Here is an 18822-nt window from a genome sequence, read left to right as displayed (position 1 = left end):
TATTTTTGTTCAGTTTCACTCTTCCCATTAGTGCCCTATTCAGCCACCACAAGCAGTTATATCCAGCACAGAAGCTCAGATAAATCCATGGCACACAACCTACTAAATACCAAACAGTGAACAAATCAACATGTTCTAAACCCCAACTCATCACATAGTAGCACAAGTCAGAAAATCTTTTTCACGTTTATCAGAAGACAGCAAGCATCAGTGTATTTTGTAAGAAGCTGAGATATATAATGTGGTGCCTGGCCATTTAGTGCCCTGTATGTAAATCCTAAAATCTACTGAAAGCCAGTGTAAAGACTATCTTAGCATGCTTGCTAGAATGTGTTAATAGTCTGGCTGCAGAATTTTGTACTGTATAGCTTGGAAGCACAAAAGACATGGTTTGTCCAAGCTGGTCAACACACATGATAAATGCAATGACACAAATGCTTGAAAGAAATTTTTTATAGTTCAGTTGAGTAGACCCTATGTCGCAAATTAGAAATGTTACTTAAATGAAAGAATCAGGAAAGAAGCAAAGATTTTATATGCAAGTCAAAGAATCAAATATTACACCATGATTTCAAATGCTGGACTTGACCAAAGAAAAGTAAGAGCCTGACTGATTTTAGGAAATAGTTCAGGAGGAGCTATAATCATCTATCAGTCTTGTTGATATTTAAAGTAAGTTCATTATCAGAGAGCCAATCACTAACCTGGATTAAACACTGGACTAGAGTGGACAGCCTATTCAGATGATGAGGCTTAAAAGATATATACAGCTGAATGTCATCGGCATAGAAACAATAAGAAACTTCATTAAAGTTTAGGTATTAAATTACTTTAATTTTATTTATTTTAGATACCAAATATATTAGCACCACAACTAAAAAATGCTAAAGGGATGTTTTCACAATATAAAGACAACAAGTCCAAGCATCACTCTGTGGCGAATAAGGAGTTAGACTCAGTTGGACACACAGTTAGTGAGTAGGTGGTGGACACAACTGCATTTAAGAAACAGATTTTCTTTTAGAACTGATGGAGAACAAAGAACTCACTGAAGAAATTTGTAAGATTTTTAGTTAAATGAAACAAAACATTTTTCCATGTTTAGTATACAGTAAATATAACTAGTAGAAACACAAAGTCCTAAGTCATTCCGCTCAGTTTGCTAAGTGACTTAGAATGCCAAATCTACTGTTTATGCTCACCCTTTCTTAACCTCCTAAGACCCAAACTCTTCCACAGCATGCATTTTTAATTTCTCTTTGATATTTGGGCTGATTGGGACCAGATGAATGTAAAAACAAAGAATTACCAGATTTTTTTTTTTTACCTAATTTTTGTTTCAAAGAAAAATGAGAGCCACATATGAGGATATTCGTTTAAAATTTCGATAGAACAGTAGCAGTATAATGTCCTCGTAAGTAGATATCAGGCCCTTGAAGATCAAAATTAAGTATTTTTGTCTAAATAACCCAAAATGTGATGTCCACATATGTGGACGCCAGGTCCTAGGAGGTTAAAATAAGTTTGAATCAATTCCTTATTTTATCTGCTTAGAACATGAAAACACATTACAGCTGAAATTTTTTTTTAACTCCATTTTCTCATACTCAACTTTAAATAATACATTTCCAAAGAAGTTTTACCAGTATCATCAACTTTAAAAGGGAAAAGAAAAAGGCTGACCTAATGTCTTGCCAATTCATTGCAAACTTTTTGCATGAATTCCCTCCTACCGCATATGGTCGTTGTTCAGATTGGTGAGCCAGCAGTCCTGAATAGCAGAAAGAAAGATCTGGTGTTTGAAGTCCCCTTAGAACCGAGCAAGAGATCATGCAGTCTTCTTCATGTTGCCATGGTGACTAAATCCAGTCTTGCTGCCTTCAAAATCTTCAGAGAACAGCTTGAGCTGCAGCTAAAGCCAAGGAGAAACTTAGCCTGTAAAACTTTCTACTTTTCTCCAAAGGTAGTTGAGTGTCTTTATATGTAGTTGGTAGATTTGATCTGGTTTTATCCAAATTCATCAATTCATGATTGACTTAAACATTTCTTCTTTTTTTTTAACTGCCAGCAACTAGTTGACAATGAAGAGTTGTTCATGATAAATAAATAATTTAATAATTACACTTTTACTCTTTATTGATCATGATTTTTTTTAGCTTTATTGTGTTAACTGTATGCATTACTAATGCGTTAAGTAAAATATTATTCTAATGTGTTTTACTAAGCTCTGACTTTAAGTTTCAGTATACTAGATGAATGAGCTCATTGGGTCAGACCGAGTTTAAGATGCAGACTTGCTTTCAACCTGTTTTACCTGGGAGTGGGTTCAGTCAGACTTTTTTCCCAACCTTTATTGGAACGTGAAGATGCACTGACCAACTGCATACATTTTTATGATGAAAAGCGCATTTCAACTTTGTCTGAACTGAGAGCCTCATACTAAGTATGAGTGCACATGAGCCTGCATGTAAATTTATAGGAAGGTGTATCTATGTGTGTGTGTGCACATCTGTGTGTTTGTGTGTGTAGGTGCATCTGTGTGTGTGTGTGTGTTGTATGTTGTAAAATTCATATTCATAAGAAGTCTATCCGAGCTCTCCCTGACCCGCTTCTATCTGCCGGGGGAATGCTAAGTTGCGATAGTGTTGAAAGGCATATCAATGAATGTTTGGTGTTAATATTATTTCTTCTACCTGGATACTATGACAACAGGCTGTGGGATGACTGTTAAGCAAAAGAACAGATATTGAGCTTTAGTCTCATTCATTTGACTTTATAGCTTCTACAGTAAGCATTGAAAATGAAAAATTAAGCTATGCCTCAAAATGACAAATTTAAACAGAATAGCTTCCCCAGTTCTACAGAACTTTTTAACACCATTCAGCTATTTGTTTTGGTTATCTGTAACCGATAAAGCTAATACAAACAAGAACTGATAAAGCCACTGTAAAACAAAAAGCAGTGCAAATATCAGCTAAATTAAAGGGAAATTTAAAGGAATAGATATTTTCCTCAAGAGCTGGTGGAGACCAAACTAGAGCGTAAAGCAAATGAGCCAGATAGCCATTTGTGTATGTTGTATCTCAGTTAACAAAAAGTCTGTAAATGCAGGTTTAAAAGTAGGCTTGATCAAGAGAATATTAAATCTCCCTTTCTAAAGATTACATACCAAAACGGTACATTAATATCTGCAATTGTTTCCCATAGATGATATTGACATGCACAAACACAAACACACACACTCACACAAACAAACACACAACACTTTCTCTCATTCGTGCTGAAAACTCAGGCTATTGAGTTGATGCGTAAATTACCCAGACCACTAGAGCAGAAACAACTAGAGGCTGCTTGCCTTGGGATAATTGAGTTATTGTAATTGCACCTCATTAAAAATAGATCCTGGGTTTCAATCTCAAACAAAAAGTAACCAGTCAATAAATGTGATCAAACAAAATTTGACAAAAATCCAACACGCTGCTGATCCATACACGTACACTTACGTGCTTTTTAATTGAGGTCGTTTTACACAGCCTTCAAATTTCAGATTTGGGTGTTGATGATTTGCTATGAAGAACATTTTGTACTTTTGAAAATGACTTTGTGGTGATGGCAGCAACACTGTGAATCAGTAATTAGGAAGGCCCAGGTTCAAGTTTTAAGATAAGAACCCATGTTGTTAAAATCTACTTGAGCGTGACACCCTGTGGTTTTTCAGAGCTGAACATCTGCTGTCTTGAAAGTGAGGAAACAGACATCAGGGATGTCTTGACATCAAATTGTCCTCATCTCAGAGTTTCCTGCCCATTTTCTTTTTCTGCTTCTCTTTTATACATGCGTGCTAAATGCAGTAGATTAAACTATTTCCTATTTTTCTGCAGGCCATGTGAATGTGACCTCAGTGGCAGTGTGGGTGACTGCTCCCCTCTGGATGGACGCTGTTACTGTAAGCAAAATGTGGAGGGACAGAACTGCAACAGGTTGGTTATCATGCTGTTGTTTGTTTCCCAGATAAAGAACAAACAAGCCAACTGTAAAGGTCTTTTACAAAAAAACCTCCAAACATTATGTAATATACCTATGTTTGGTCTCTTTTTAGCATCGCTTTTGAAAATAAATCATTTTCATTATCGCTCCTAAGGGGAAAATAACTTTGCAAATTTCATTCCCAGTCGGCTGGTGCAGCAGAAACGGAGGGCTTAAGAACAATGTGATTCAGACTTGCTTGAACATTTTTAAGCTATCTGTCATTTTAACAACTAAAGCAGTGCAAGCGACCGTTAAACTATGTCAATAGTCTCTGCTTCTCCCTTTCTGCTTCTATCTTGCTCCTGTGGGATAGAGGATCAAACAGATAACCTCACTATGACATTAGCAATACACACAGCCCCAGGTCTCCAACTATTGAATAATTCTGTACTCCCTGTTTGTTGACTTTTTGGCTGATTTCACGGGTGGTTGAGCAAGCTCCTCTCCTGTGTAATGTGACTAGTGTAGTGGCTGATTTTTAGCGGTGTTCCTGTCCCACCCACATGGCAGCAAGTGCCTGCAGGTCAGGGTGCTAGCAGCTGAGCTCCATTTTTCTTCTTAAAACGCCGCAATGTGTGCGGCGACTTGCGCCCAAACTGCTGAACTGAAAAAAAGCTTAAATAGATAGTGAATATAACGGTGCAGCATGGATGTGGTAAATAGCTGTAATCAGGCGGGAGTAAAGCTTCTGCATGTTAATGACTTTTTTTATGCACAAGGATGTGTGTGTGTGCGTTTGTGTACCTGCAGATGCAAGCCAGGATTTTTCAATCTCCAGCAAGTAAACCCAGCAGGCTGCCAACCGTGCTTCTGCTTTGGCCACTCGCTGGCCTGCTCCTCGTCCAATCACTATGCTGCTGTCAACATCACTTCTGACTTCGTTGAAGGTATTGTCTTCCCAGCCATTAATGAGGTTTCCCTTGTTGCCTTGGGAGCTTTATTACTGAGCCAAAATTAACGAGACCAGCGATGTTTACTTTGTTCTCTCTGACCCTCTGTCCTCACTCCATTTTCAGCATTTGGCTCTGTGCTGAGAGCTCAGGAACAAAGCTGTTTTTTTTCTCCTCTTTTATTTTTTAGATAACAAAAAATGAAAGAAAGACAGAAAACATACATAAACATACATTGCAACCTACACAAAGCTGTTTGGACAGATAACCCCTGTAAGAAAATAAACATACAAACTCTTTGTGAACATGAATATTTAGCAGATGCGATGTCTTTCACCTCCAGATCAAGAAGGCTGGTTGGGAGAGTTTTCTGGAGGGCTGGACTACCCCCTGCTGTGGAAGGAAGGTGAAGTCTACCTGCTGCCTCTTACAGAAGAGGACACTGGCTTCTACAAAGCCCCCGGTGAGTCGGCAAGAAAAATAATAGAGATTTGAATGAATCCACAAGGTCAGATTGTTACCGCAGTCTCAACAGGTGGGCTGCATCCCCCAGGGAGATATTTACGCTTTGCTGAAATAGATTTTATTCGTTATTAGTGATAAAACAGCCCCAGCTGTTGTTCTTCAAAACAAATATGTAAATGATATTAGTAAAGCATCTGTAATATCCATAGCTTGTTCCTATTGTTCGTAAGTGAGATTAATCAGGATTTTTTTGGCAGCGGGTCACGCGGTGGTTATTCTGTCACCGCTTTTTCCAATCCCTTATCAGAGCCATTAGAAGATAAGGGAATAAGCTGGCCCTGCCACAGGACTTAGGGCCCATTTCTATCAGCCGCGCCAGGAGCAAAGGCCTGATGGAATTGGATGTCTTGGCCATGCTGGAGAAGCAACAAAGTGAAAATTGGCTTGGTTTCTTCTTGTCTCCACTAAGTCGCTTCTAAGCATCAACTCACCCCCCCACCCCCCCATCCCCACCAGCCTCTAGCCACTGTGCCGTCCGCAGCCCGAGGCAAAACAGGAGCAATCCCATTAACTCTGCATCCTGGAGGTTTAATGCCCAAAACGGGCGATCACAGGGAACGACTCCATTTGGAGGCGTCTTTTTTTAGGAAGATGAAAAACTCACAGCTGAAAGAGGATGTGACAAGGCCTAGTGGTCGGGCATAATTTATATAATGTCATTATAAATGCATTAGTAAGTTATGGATGCTCAAATGTGCGCACGTGTGGTGACATGTCCTGACACATGCATTATGATTGCTTATATGCCCAAGCATATGCATATATATATGTGTGTGTGTGTGTAATTAGAAATTAACATAGTTAATAATGTTTTGAAAAGTTCATTTCTTGTTCACACACTCTATATTGACGCCTCTGTAGTCCACAGCACTCAGATTAGTGGCCCCGACTGGCCAACAGCAGCTTTGTGACAGCCTGCTTATCTACTTTGTGCAGTACTTGTTTATGTTGTCTCTCCACATAATAAATGCACACATCTATTGCTTTACCATCCCCATTAATGATCTAATTTCTCCCCTCTTTTTTTCATATTTGTGCATGTGTACAGTTTTTTTTTTTTTTTTTTAAGATTAGACCAGAGCAGCAGCTTCGGAAGCAGCTTTTTTTTTCTCACACACTGAGGAATTTTCTCTCACACTGTCTCTCCTCTTCTTTTATTTTTTTTAATTTGTATTTTGTGCTGAAATCCCTCTCCAGTGTTCGTCACCAAAGAAAGAGATAATTCTGAGTGACAACTCCTCCTCGAACATCATGCAAAACACAATTTCTGTGATTGCCGCAAATGTATTTGTCACCGTAGTTTGCTTTCGCCTTGAGCTGTCACTTGAGGGACGGGATTCAATCATCTGTTATTTTATTGAACTGGTAATGCAAGGGAGTGGCACGTTTTGGGGGATCTTCATGGCTCATTCTGCTCCAGAAATATCAGCCACAGCTAGGAGAAGGACAAGGCGTCACAGATATTTCCTTAATAGTGTTTAACAAGGAGTTGCTGGCCAGGCAGGCAGCCTTTTTAGACACTATGTGAAACGAAAAAAAACCTCGAGTTTCCTGAATTCCCCATGACAATCAAACAATCACTTACACCAGCCGGGCTGTCAGAATTGTTCCTTCTTCTGTCAGAATTGTTCCTTCTTCTGCGCTGTGTGAAGATCTATTTTTTTTTTCTTTTTCATTTTTGCTCGCATCTCAAATTGTCCTCCCTTCTATTTTCCTTTCAGCGCTAGTCTGTCAAGTAGTAAATTAATATACGTGGGCATTTACGAACGAGTATTTGTGTATGCACTTGAGGACGCTGTTTCTCTGAAGCATTGCCACTTCCCCTCCTTCCGATCCTGGACATCTGCTTGACAGTTGACACAGGCTGAGTTCAAGTCCCCGCGGTGACTCAACAGACGGAACGCTCGAGTGTGGCTGCCAGGAACTATCACAGACAAACATGAAGTACCACCCTAAACAGTTGCTTTGACCTGCCTCCAGCAACTGTGGTCACCACTTGAATCTGCTGGACAGTAACGGCGGTTCTCTTGGCTGAGCACTGTTTCATGCTGAAGGGGACATCATCTAACATAAGTCCTTGCAGCCATGAGTTGGAGAAGCTTGCAGTGTGGATTTGAGTATATGCACCACATGCCAACCTGCTAAGCCTTAAGCAGGGGAGAAAGGGGGGGGGAGTGAATTTTAATGCAATAATGTCTAGCAGAAGGGAGGCGAGCAGCATATAGTTGAGGAGTGAAAGGGAGAGAAAGAAGATCCGTGATATCAGCCCCAGGCTACCTGTCAGTCTGACTGAAGCTGCATGTGGCAGCTAAGGGCCTCACACAGCCTGAGCACTACCTGCAACTAAGTCTGCATGTAATTCAGTCTAGTGGCCTCATCATCTGGAAGGGTATACAAAAACAGAAGGGAGATGCAGCAAATGTAAATCGGGCAGTGCAGTGGAAACATGGAAGAGGGAGGAATGAGAATAAAAATAAAACTGAGGTGAAGAAAAACAGAGCAGAAGCAAAAGTCAGCCAATTTAGACTGGGTGATTGAGTGAGACAGTTCAATATGCTTGAAATAAACTGATAACGTCTAAAGACATCCTGACAGGCAATATTTCAGGCTCTGCAAAAAAATCTGTGCCCTCTTGGAGTTCCTTTAGCCTTGACCACAGGCAGTAAATAAAAGACGGTTGTAAGCATTGAGCAATCACCTGGTGGTTTAATGTTTTTTGTTGTTTTCTGGGGGGTTTTAGGTGTGTGTGTGTGTGTGTGTGGGGGGGGGGGGGGGGGGGGGGGGGGGGGGGGGGGTTAGTTTTAATCTAGCAGATATGACCACTGCTGAGCTTTGCTAGTGCTGGTAGGTACTTTTGTTAGTAGGGCACATTCTTAATTCACTGATAATAAATCCCATGCTAATTGTGGCGTGAAGAAATCAGAACTGCTTATAAAAAGTACTTGCTGGGAAAACTAACCAGCCAGCTCCTTACACAAAATGACAGCCATCTGTCACTCAGACTGGTTACCTTTCCTAACTTTATGCCTTAAATGGACAATTTCTTTAGAAAGTCACTTCCCCGTGCAGTCATGAAGGAGGGAAAGAGCTATAAAGACCCAAGCTGTTTTTTATACCAGGCTGTAAACGTGTTTATTTCTGCTGTATTTCTGCCAGGAATTGAATCACTTTTGCAGCCGGCCTCAAGTGGCCATTTGAGCAACTGCAGTTTTTGGCACTTGGTGTTGGCATCACTTTAAAATTGGAGATTGATCTTGGGAAAAATATTATTACAAGTGAGTCTCTTCTTATTGGTTTTAACACACCATTGATAACTTTCCAAAGCTTTCCCCATAAACCTCATATATCATTCACTGTGGACTTCCTGGATCTTCTCACTTGCAGTGTACCTGTAATGTTCTGCCCACACAAACACATTGCCTTGCAGTTATACTTTTGGTGTAAACACTCTAATAAAAGAACAGCATGTCAGAATTCCTCTTAGAAAAGTTCTGTGTGGGTTTCACAAGAGCCCTCAGAGCTAACACAAGTAATCTGAGTAGATCACAGGTTCACGCTGCTTCAGACTCCACTGTGTCCTCTTCTCTGAAGTATATGAAGCAGCTGTAATTCTTAAAAACTGTAAAACAGAAAATAGTCTGCTCTTAGCCTTTATAGCATCTTTAAACCTCATCACTTTTACAAAGTGTATTGCATGTGTTTTGCATTTACTCACATGCACACTAATGGCAGCAGAGCTGCCATTAATTACACACGGACATCTGCATATGAATATACTAGAGATGGCACGATACCACTTTTTTATGTCCGACACCGATATCATAAATTTGGATATCTGCCGATACGATATGAATCCGATATAGTGTGTTTTTTAATCAATAAAACTGTTTTTTTAATATCTTGCTGCATTTTGTATAAGTTCATACTCAAGTTTAAATAAACAACACTAAAGCTATTCTGTTATACCTGTATGTAAAAAATACACTGCACCCAAAATATTTCATAGTTCAGCAATACTGATCAATCTAATAAACTTAAACCTACTCCATCCTTCCTATTCTGGTATTTTAAAGAGTACTAAGCAGAAATATTAAGCAACCTAACTAATAGGGTTGCAAACTCCCAGCAAAAAAAAAATAGGGAACCACCCCCCACTCTCCACCTCGTGATGCTTAATCGACGTAATCAACTTTAATTTGATGCAGTGTGAAAAAAATGCACAGAAATCAATTATTTTTCAAGAATAATTAAATAGATTCATCATCTTTCTTCTACAGAATTGCAGACTGCACAGATGGTACCTTCCCAAAGGAAAAAGTAGTATAGCTTACTAGGATATATTATACTTAACAGTTACTATATACAGTAATGGACTTCTATACATTTTACATCAGATTAAAACTTTGGGTGTAAGATTCAGATAATTATTTATTAAAAGCTAGCTATTTGAAATGACAATAAGAAAGAAAAGTATGTCTTTGTGCCCCCCTTTTCCCTGTTAATGCCCCATTGGCCCCCCTGGCTTGTCACGGTTCTGGGTCAGTTTCTACCCAGTATTTTGAGTTTATAATGTTTTGGTTTAATTTTCCATCAGGGATTGTTTTCTTGTTCTCTTGTTGTGTTGATGATGATGATTATGATGTTTATTATTAGAGTTTCATGTTTCTGTTTATTTGTGTTTAGGATTTGTTCTTCAGTTGTGTCTGCTTAGTATATGTCTAGTTCCATGTGTCATTTTCTGTCTGTCTCTCAATGTCGAGTCTGCGTCTTAGTGTGATGGTTTCTTGTTCCTGTTTTATTGTGAAGATCTGCGTCTCATGTGAGTGTGTTCAGTTTTACCTCTCGTCTCGTTAATGACTCCCAGCTGTGTCTCCCACCAGTGTGTAATCTCCCTGTGATTTTCTGAGTGTATTTAAGTCGTGTCTTCTGTGTTTGTAGTTGCTGGTCCGTCTGTGTATCCACCCTGCTTCATCTGTGTGTTTCCCTGCTGTCAATCTGTTTCTGCTCGCTCTCGTTCATGTTCAGGTTCGTGTTCTGTACTCAGTTTGTTCCCAGTATAGTTTAGTCTTTGTTCGGTTCGCCTTTTGTCCATTTTTATTTTGTGTTTAATAAACCACCATCACACCTTTACAAGTGCCTGCGTTTGGATCCTCCTTTATTTTCCACACGGCTCATCTCACTCGCCGTGACATGGCTAAACTTTGCTAGATCTGCCCCTGCACAGTTACCAGCCGTCAGCTACGTAGAAAAGGATCCTGGTGTAGAAAGTAATATTAAATAAATTCTAACAACAGCTTATCAAGCTTAAACGTGCTGCTTTTGTTCAGCTGCTGGCTTCCTCTTTCTGGCGTGAAGTGGGCCAAAAACAAAGAAGAGAGATGGACTCGCAACAGAAAAGCCGATCAGCTGATCATTAATCAGTTTCAGGATTGAAGTAGCAGCAGGAGAGGGAGGGAGAGAGATAGACAGTCGCTCAATATATCGGTTGTTAAGCTTAACGTGGGAATGCTTTACAAACATTCAGAGATGAACTTACACACTTGCTTTACTTCTCTCTGGGATAACTTCCTCCGAGATGAAATGCCAGATTGGTAGGGAGGCTACAAATACACACAGCTGCTCTATCACGTGAGCACACTGCTCCGACGTGCTACGGTTATGAGCCGAGTTACGCCATGTCGCAAGTTTTGTGAGGTGCTTTTTTTGATATTTAATGGATCGGATTACATTTTTTTTATTTCTCTCCGATATCCGATCCAGTAATATCGGCTCGGTCCATCTCTAGAATATACATCATCTCTAGGCATGGGACTTTTGGTTCTGGAAGCCATCTTTGGTTGCATGTTGTTAAATATCTCAATGTGGATAGCAGGAATGAATCTAAAATTTTTTTTAACAATGACCAAAAGACATAATAGGAACTTTTAGGCGAGGTATCCGCTGGATACAATAGAAACCCACCAAAAAGTTAGCAGACCAGTCAATGTTTTTTCAAAGTGGGGATTATGTGGGTCCACATAGCAGACCAAGAACCAAACTGCAAAACCTCTCTCTACCACCTGAGCCACAGTCCCCTAGTACAGCAGTCCCCAACCTTTTTTTTGCACCACGGACCAGTTTATGACCAACAATATTTTCACGGACTGGCCTTTAAGGTCTCGCAGATAAATACAACAAAATAAAACCAGTACCGGTACAAAAAAAGGAAAATGTATTCATAACACACGAGAAAAGACCCAGGGAAACCAAGTTAATGATAAAAAAATAACGATAAAAACCAATAAAAACCCTGAAAACCATATATTTCACATCCGAGCCTTAACTCCCCATATGGAAAAGAAATAGTAAAAACTTGCATGATTTACTCATGAAAGTGGCCACTTTCTCATTACTTTCATATATTGTTTTAGTAAGTATCCAAAACATACAAGTTTCATTTATATAATTTTTCAAGGGATCTTATATCTGTTTTCACTCTTGTATGCTTTTCATACAAGTTTCACACAAGACAGATACAAACTTTATAAGATTTATATATATCTTTTCCATATGGGTCTCGCTGCCCGGTATCAAACGACTATCGGTCCGTGGCCCAGGGGTTGGGGACCGCTGCCCTAGTATATTTCTCTTATATACAATTGCTCTTTGTGCTTCTGTATTTCATGTGTAGTACACTAGTCTGCATGTGCTTACTTTCTGTGATGTGTTTTGCTTTATCAGTCAGCTTGGATATGAATAAAATCTTGCTTCCTTTCCTGGAATCACATTTATACTGCAGCTACCATGGGGCCATAGAGTGCCTGTAGGCGGTGCAGTTTAGTGTCAGACTTTTAGAGTCCTGAGAGTATTGAACCTGTTTAAAAGTTTAAGGTTTGTCCATCCAGCCTTTGCCCTCAGATTGCCTGCATGGTGGTCGATGTTAGAGCCTCAGTGGGACTCCGGTTTGTGTGAGGCAGCAGTGATTTAATTGAAAGGGAGCTGATTTAATTTGGTTGGAGCAAAGTCTAAACCCTCTGATTGATTGGGAGCTGCTTCTCCATTCCCCAAAAGTTATACGGGCATCTATCACTTGTTGTGATGGCAGCTTTATGTGTTTCTGGCACAGTGTCAAAGGTGGCACAGTGAGCGGACTTCAGATCATTCTGACAGACTCATTGAAACAAAATGGAAATCAAGTGGCTCAAACTGCAGCTCTGGTTTCTTTTTGCTGCTTTTGCTGTTGTTCATTCAAATGCACGCATCATTTATTTGCAATGACCCAGGGCTGCAGCTATTATTTTTATTAGCAATTTCTCTGTTGATATATTTCACTGTTGATAGTTTTGTCCTTCAGCTTCCAGAGTCCAAGATGACATCTTAAAATATCTTGTTTTGTCTGACTAACAGTCCGAAACACAGTGATATTTGCTGCACAATGATAAACAGAGAACACTAACCAATTGGAGAAGCTCAGTGAATGCTTGGTATTTTTTTTGCCTAGAGCAGTACTTTTTGACATTTTAGGAAATGCATTTAATCATTTTCTTGCCAAGATTTGAATGAGAAATTTGATGGTACTATTGTTTTGTCTTTACAAAGCCACCAACAGCTCATAGACGGTCAGTGGTTCAACTTAACAAAAGGACCACTGGGAGTCTCACTCCAACCAGGCATCTCTTCAGAGGTTATGAAAATTGCACCTTGAAAACCGATGAGTTAAGATAGCATATTTTGTTTGTTTAATGTGGAAGTCCCCATGCCCTGAAACTGTTTTTTTTCCTGAATTCACCTGGTTTTTCTGACACAAACCAAATTAAATCTACTCGCTTTTACACCTCATTATATCTGAAAGTAAAACAAGTAAGATATAAGTTATTTTAATTTAGAGTGAGTCATTAGTGTAAGAGACTTTGAGGTTCACTCACCGTCTTTTTTGCTTTAAACAAAAAAAGAAGCTACTACACGTATCAGTACATTAATGTTTATGAGCAAATGTTGAAAAAATACCATGGTCATGAAGCAGTTTTATTTTAAAAAATAACTTAAGGGCAGGTCTATCGTCTACAATCTGTTAACTAATATCATGTGTGCATAAGTAAAGTGTGGGTGCTTGAAAAGTCCCTCCTTTTCTTTTTCCTAACCTCTTTTCCTTGACCTCGATGAAAACAACATTGAGGTGAAGGAAAGGTGAGTAGAACTGGTAAAAATTAGCAAAACAGAAGAGAGGTGCACTGAGAATGTGAACGACCTTCATTTGTCTCACAGTAATTTCCTCTGATTAGTACGTCTGTCCAATAGCCTATAACATTCAATACATTTTCTAATATTTGCCTGCTGTTATCCAGTGTAACTCTTTTTCACCGCCCTGTTTAGGATTTCTGTGACTGCATTAAAATTCTCTCTATCCATCACTTATCGCAGCTGACCTCAAATAAAAACGAAATTATGATAATCCTAAAGGCTGCAGTACAGCAAAGGACATTCATGCAAACTGATTATACAGAACCTTAAACACACTTTAATCACTTAATAGAGCTCATAATCGTCTGCTGGGAGGTTAAGAGGCTGTTGTTAAAACTTCAAAATATATCTGCAGGTAATGGCATGAAATGGAAAAGGTAGTTACAGTTAACATTTACATACACTTTGTTTATTATGTTGATTGTTTTCATGAATTGTCAGGTGGTCCTTTGTTATGAATTATGGAACTGCCTTTTCTCCTCCCCTTTAATAAAGCATGGTCCCAGTGTCTTCTCTGCTAAAGGAAGCAGTAAAAGAAGCATTGAAGCTTCTTTTACTTAGTATTTGGATACTTCCAGGTCACCTCTATCAGTTGGGAACTTCTGTGATTTCTGTAATCACTGCTGTATAAGACTTAAAGGTATGAAAATCACTAATAAAGATATTAGAGATTTGCTGCTGAGTGTCAGGTGGGTGCATAGTGGGATACCAGCAGCTATTAGGCCACTAAATTGGACCTCTATTATTTTTCTAATTATCACTTATCCAGAAAATTTTATAACTAGTCATATGGTTAGTTATACTAGCAACCCATCCAAGAAATCTTTTACCTGGTTTTAGTGAGTTAAATAATAATATTTCATTTTACATTGCATTGCACTAACTATCTGTTTTTGTGATATAAAAAATACTATAATATATACTATGCAGCATGCTAATCAAGCTGGCTTTTGCTAATAACTTAGCACCAGGATGAACGTCGGATTTGGGAAGAGGTATAAAAGACTAATAATTTATGTGGTGGACTGTATATTTATATTTTTTATTCTTTGAAAACCAGCTGTTGTCAGCTGACCTGTACTGATGCCACCTTGAGGTTTTCTGGTCTTTTAACCAAATACATTCTACAATACAGGCAGATGTTACATGAGACATCGTGGCTGCTTTCTGAACTCCAGACAATGTAAAACGAATGTAAAGGTGGAATTTGGCAAGTTTTACTAAAGATATAATGCCAGAGTTTTTCTAGAAGAAATTCCTAGCATAACTGGAAACCTTGGCAGTTTTTTAGAAAAATACTCTACATTAGCTTTAGTTTCAGTGAGACATAATGTACTCTATATGTATAGAGTATCCGGTGTAATCTGATAGAAATTTCTTCAATTTGCTGATTGTTCCCATAAAATACGTTTTTAATTCTTTGAATGGCATCTCTCACTTTTATATGTACCAAACTGAGCAGTGACCATGGATGTAACAGTCTGTTGTGTACCAGTGCAACATAATCCATCACTGTAAATTATTAGCCTTCTCTTTCTGACCTTTGAAGAATGTAAAATTACTATCATTTAATTTGTTTTCAAAGCTCTTCATAAGTAGAGCTTGCTAGATGCTGAAATACTGCAATCACAACTTTACTGACATTTTTATGAGAGAATGACAAGGATGAAATGCGAACAGTAGGTGGAACCATGTGGTGACTTAATGGTCTCTGTGGGAGCAGCTAAAAGGTCTCCTATGCTACAGAACACAAAATTGAACTTGCTTGAGTTTCTTATGCCTTAAAATTCTTATTTTACTTAATAACTTATTTGTTGAAAGCATCCCAAAATGTCAGCAGCTAAAATGCTAAATTAAAGCTTTAAAACTGGATTTCACTAACTAGTGGGTAAAATCTATTTTTGTATATACAGTAATGTTTTGTATCATGAACTGTACCTAAAGCAGGGGTCCCCAATCCCAGTCCACGAGGGCCGGTGTCCCTGCAGGTTTTAGATCTCACCCTGGGTCAACACACCTGAATCATATGATTAGTTCATTACCAGGCCTCTGGAGATCTTGGCTGTGTCCCAATTCAGGGTCTGCATGCTTGAAGTACGCATTTTAAGTGTGATTACGTCACCGCCACACGACGACGGCTGTCCCAATTCGAAGTGTACTTCAAATGCATACTCCAAATGCGCCGTCAATTTCCCCAAATATCAAGCGTGAATATCAAGCGTGAATATCAAGCGTGAATATCAAGCGTGAATATCAAGCGTGAATATCAAGCGTGAATATCAAGCGTGAATATCAAGCGTGGGTGTGAAATTATCCACACCCACCGCCGCGGTGTGGATAATTTTGCCGCAAAATACGGCAGAAGGGAGCAACCGAAGAGTTGCTGCCTGGGGCGTCTGTATCTAGTAAGGGTCCTAAGGCTAGACCCCCTATGCTAAGCGAGCCTACCGCAGACATGAGCAAGACAGATAAATATGAAGGCATGCCGGCTCGGACGTCGCCCGGATCAACAAGGTCCGTGTCAGGTTTTGAGGAACCAGGGCACACTGACGAGAAGTGGGCTACTGGAACAAGAAGGCATCGGTGGGCAAGAGACGAAAACAGGGCGTTGTTGGAATGCTACTACGCAAGTAACCCCGGCGGAAGGGGCTACATGAATAGGATGAGGGACCTATGGATTCTTTGATACCCAACATCCACAATGACGGCGAAACAACTAGTAGCTCAGTGTTCCAACATTCGAAAGAAGGGACTGCTTTCACAGCTAGAGATTGACGAGGTACAACATAAATGCTACGGCAAGGAGGAGTCAGGACGCCAGGTCAGGGGGGAGATATCATCACCCCCACCCGAGATTGGGTACATAGCCAAGTGCGACAGGAGAAGGATCGTTGAGTGCGAGAGGAACTGACCTGAAATATAGGATCATGGCCAAGCTTGAAACCTGGATCCCCTGAAGCCGGTTACCAAGATTACGTGAAGTACCCTCAGAAGGTCTGCTAGAGGATGTTAATGCAGCACTACGGACAATACCTACAACCACGATTACCGACACAAACAAGCTGATTTACAATACGGCAGCAGTGATCAGTGAGATGCTTGGCTACAAGTTGAACAGCCACAAGGGGCAGTACCCTCCATGGAGAAGGAGGCTAGAGGGCAAGATCAAAGTAGCACGGAGGGAGGTTAGCCAACTAACGGAGTTGCAGAAAGGTGCGACAAAGAAGGTGCATAAGAAATACAGCAAGCTGTCCATACCTGAGGGCTTGGAAACTGCCAAGCAAAGACTCACAGCCTTGGCCAGCCGCTTGAGGAGGTACACCAGAGAGATAGAAGGCAGGAGAATAAACCAGCTGTTCTCCACAGAACCAGCAAAGGTGTACTCTCAGTGGCAAGAGAACAATAATAAGAGAACAGCACCACCAAGGCTGGAGACGGAGACAAAGCTGGAGACAATGCTCAGTGGCTAGTGAATCTGAGGGCAGACCATAGCGACCTCCCTGAACAGGGTCCAGTAACCATCACAGTGGCAGAAACGGTCTCCAGTATGAAGAGTTGGACAGCACCAGGGCCCGACATGGTTCACGCCTACTGGCTAAAGAAGCTGACTGCACTCCACGAGCGTCTGGCAGCACAAATGAACCAGCTGCTAGTTAACGAGGGACACCCAGAATGGCTAACCGAAGGTCAGACGGTCCTGATCCCCAAGGACCCCAAGAAGGGACCAGTCCCCTCCAACTACCGACCAATAACCTGCCTCAGTACTACATGGAAGCTCCTGTCAGGCATCATATCGGCTAAGATGAACAGGCACAAGGGTCAATACATGAGCGGGACACAGAAAGGAATTGGCAAGAATACCAGAGGCGCAAAACACCAGCTACTGGTAGACAGAACAGTCAGCCGAGACTGCAAGACCAGACTGACCAACCTGTGCACTGCCTGGATTGATTACAAGAAGGCATATGACTCAATGCCCCACAGCTGGATACTGGAATGCCTAGAATTGTACAAGATCAATGAGACCCTAAGAGCCTTCATCAGAAACTCAATGGGGATGTGGCGTACAACACTAGAGGCCAACTCCAAGCCCATAGCACAAGTCACCATCAAGTGCGGGATCTACCAAGGAGATGCTCTGTCCCCACTGCTGTTCTGCATAGGCCTGTACCCCCTCAGTGAGATCATTAACAAGACTGGCTACGGATACCGACTACGGAACGGAGCAGTTGTCAGCCACCTCCTATACATGGATGACATCAAGCTGTATGCCAAGAGTGAACGAGACATCGATTCACTGATCCACACTACCAGGCTATACAGCAATGACATTGGAATGTCGTTCGGGCTGGAGAAGTGTAGTCGGATGGTAACAAACAGAGGGAAAGTAGTCAGAACTGAGGGGATTGAACTACCAGAAGGCAACATTGCAGACATAGAGGACAGTTACAAGTACCTGGGGATCCCGCAGGCGAATGGGAACCATGAAGAGGCCGCTAGAAAAGCTGCAACCACCAAGTACCTGCAGAGGGTCAGGCAAGTCCTGAGGAGTCAGTTGAACAGTAAGAACAAGATCCGGGCCATCAACACGTACGCCCTGCCCGTGATCAGGTACCCTGCTGGGGTAATAGGCTGGCCAAAGGAGGAGATAGAAGCCACTGACATAAAGACAAGAAAGCTCCTTACCATGCATGGAGGGTTTCACCCCAAGTCCAGCACCCTGAGGCTGTACGCTAAGCGGAAGGAAGGGGGCCGGGGACTGGTGAGTGTCAGCACCACAGTCCAGGATGAGACAACGAACATCCAAGAATACATCACGAAGATGGCCCCAACTGACAGCGTGCTCAGTGAATACCTCAGGCAGCAGAAACCCAAGAAAGAGGAGGGAGACGAGGAACCATCATGGAAGGACAGGCCCCTGCACGGTATGTACCACCGGCAGATAGAGGAGGTGGCTGATATCCAGAAATCCTACCAGTGGCTGGACAAAGCTGGACTGAAAGATAGCACAGAGGCACTAATCATGGCAGCACAAGAACAAGCTCTGAGTACAAGATCCATAGAGGCTGGGGTCTATCACACCAGGCAAGACCCCAGGTGCAGGCTGTGTAAAGATGCCCCAGAGACAATCCAGCACATAACAGCAGGGTGCAAGATG

The 18822-nt window shown here is 41.0% G+C and overlaps 1 protein-coding gene across 1 annotated transcript in view; it reads left to right on the top strand.

The window, feature by feature from the left end:
- The window catches only part of lamc3 (laminin, gamma 3), a 134521-nt gene that overhangs the window by 49190 nt on the left and 66509 nt on the right, over positions 1 to 18822 (top strand). The window contains exons 7-9 of the mRNA XM_006796809.3: positions 3882 to 3980; positions 4780 to 4916; positions 5263 to 5382. Of these exons, the coding sequence (XP_006796872.2) occupies positions 3882 to 3980; positions 4780 to 4916; positions 5263 to 5382 (356 nt within the window). The remainder of the gene's footprint in view (positions 1 to 3881; positions 3981 to 4779; positions 4917 to 5262; positions 5383 to 18822) is intronic.

The sequence above is a fragment of the Neolamprologus brichardi genome, chromosome 7, assembly GCF_056152115.1.
Source record: "Neolamprologus brichardi isolate AB-2024 chromosome 7, ASM5615211v1, whole genome shotgun sequence".
NCBI lineage: Eukaryota > Metazoa > Chordata > Actinopteri > Cichliformes > Cichlidae > Neolamprologus > Neolamprologus brichardi.
Note: the sequence above shows the minus strand (reverse complement) of the source record. Positions and strands in the feature narration are given on the sequence as shown.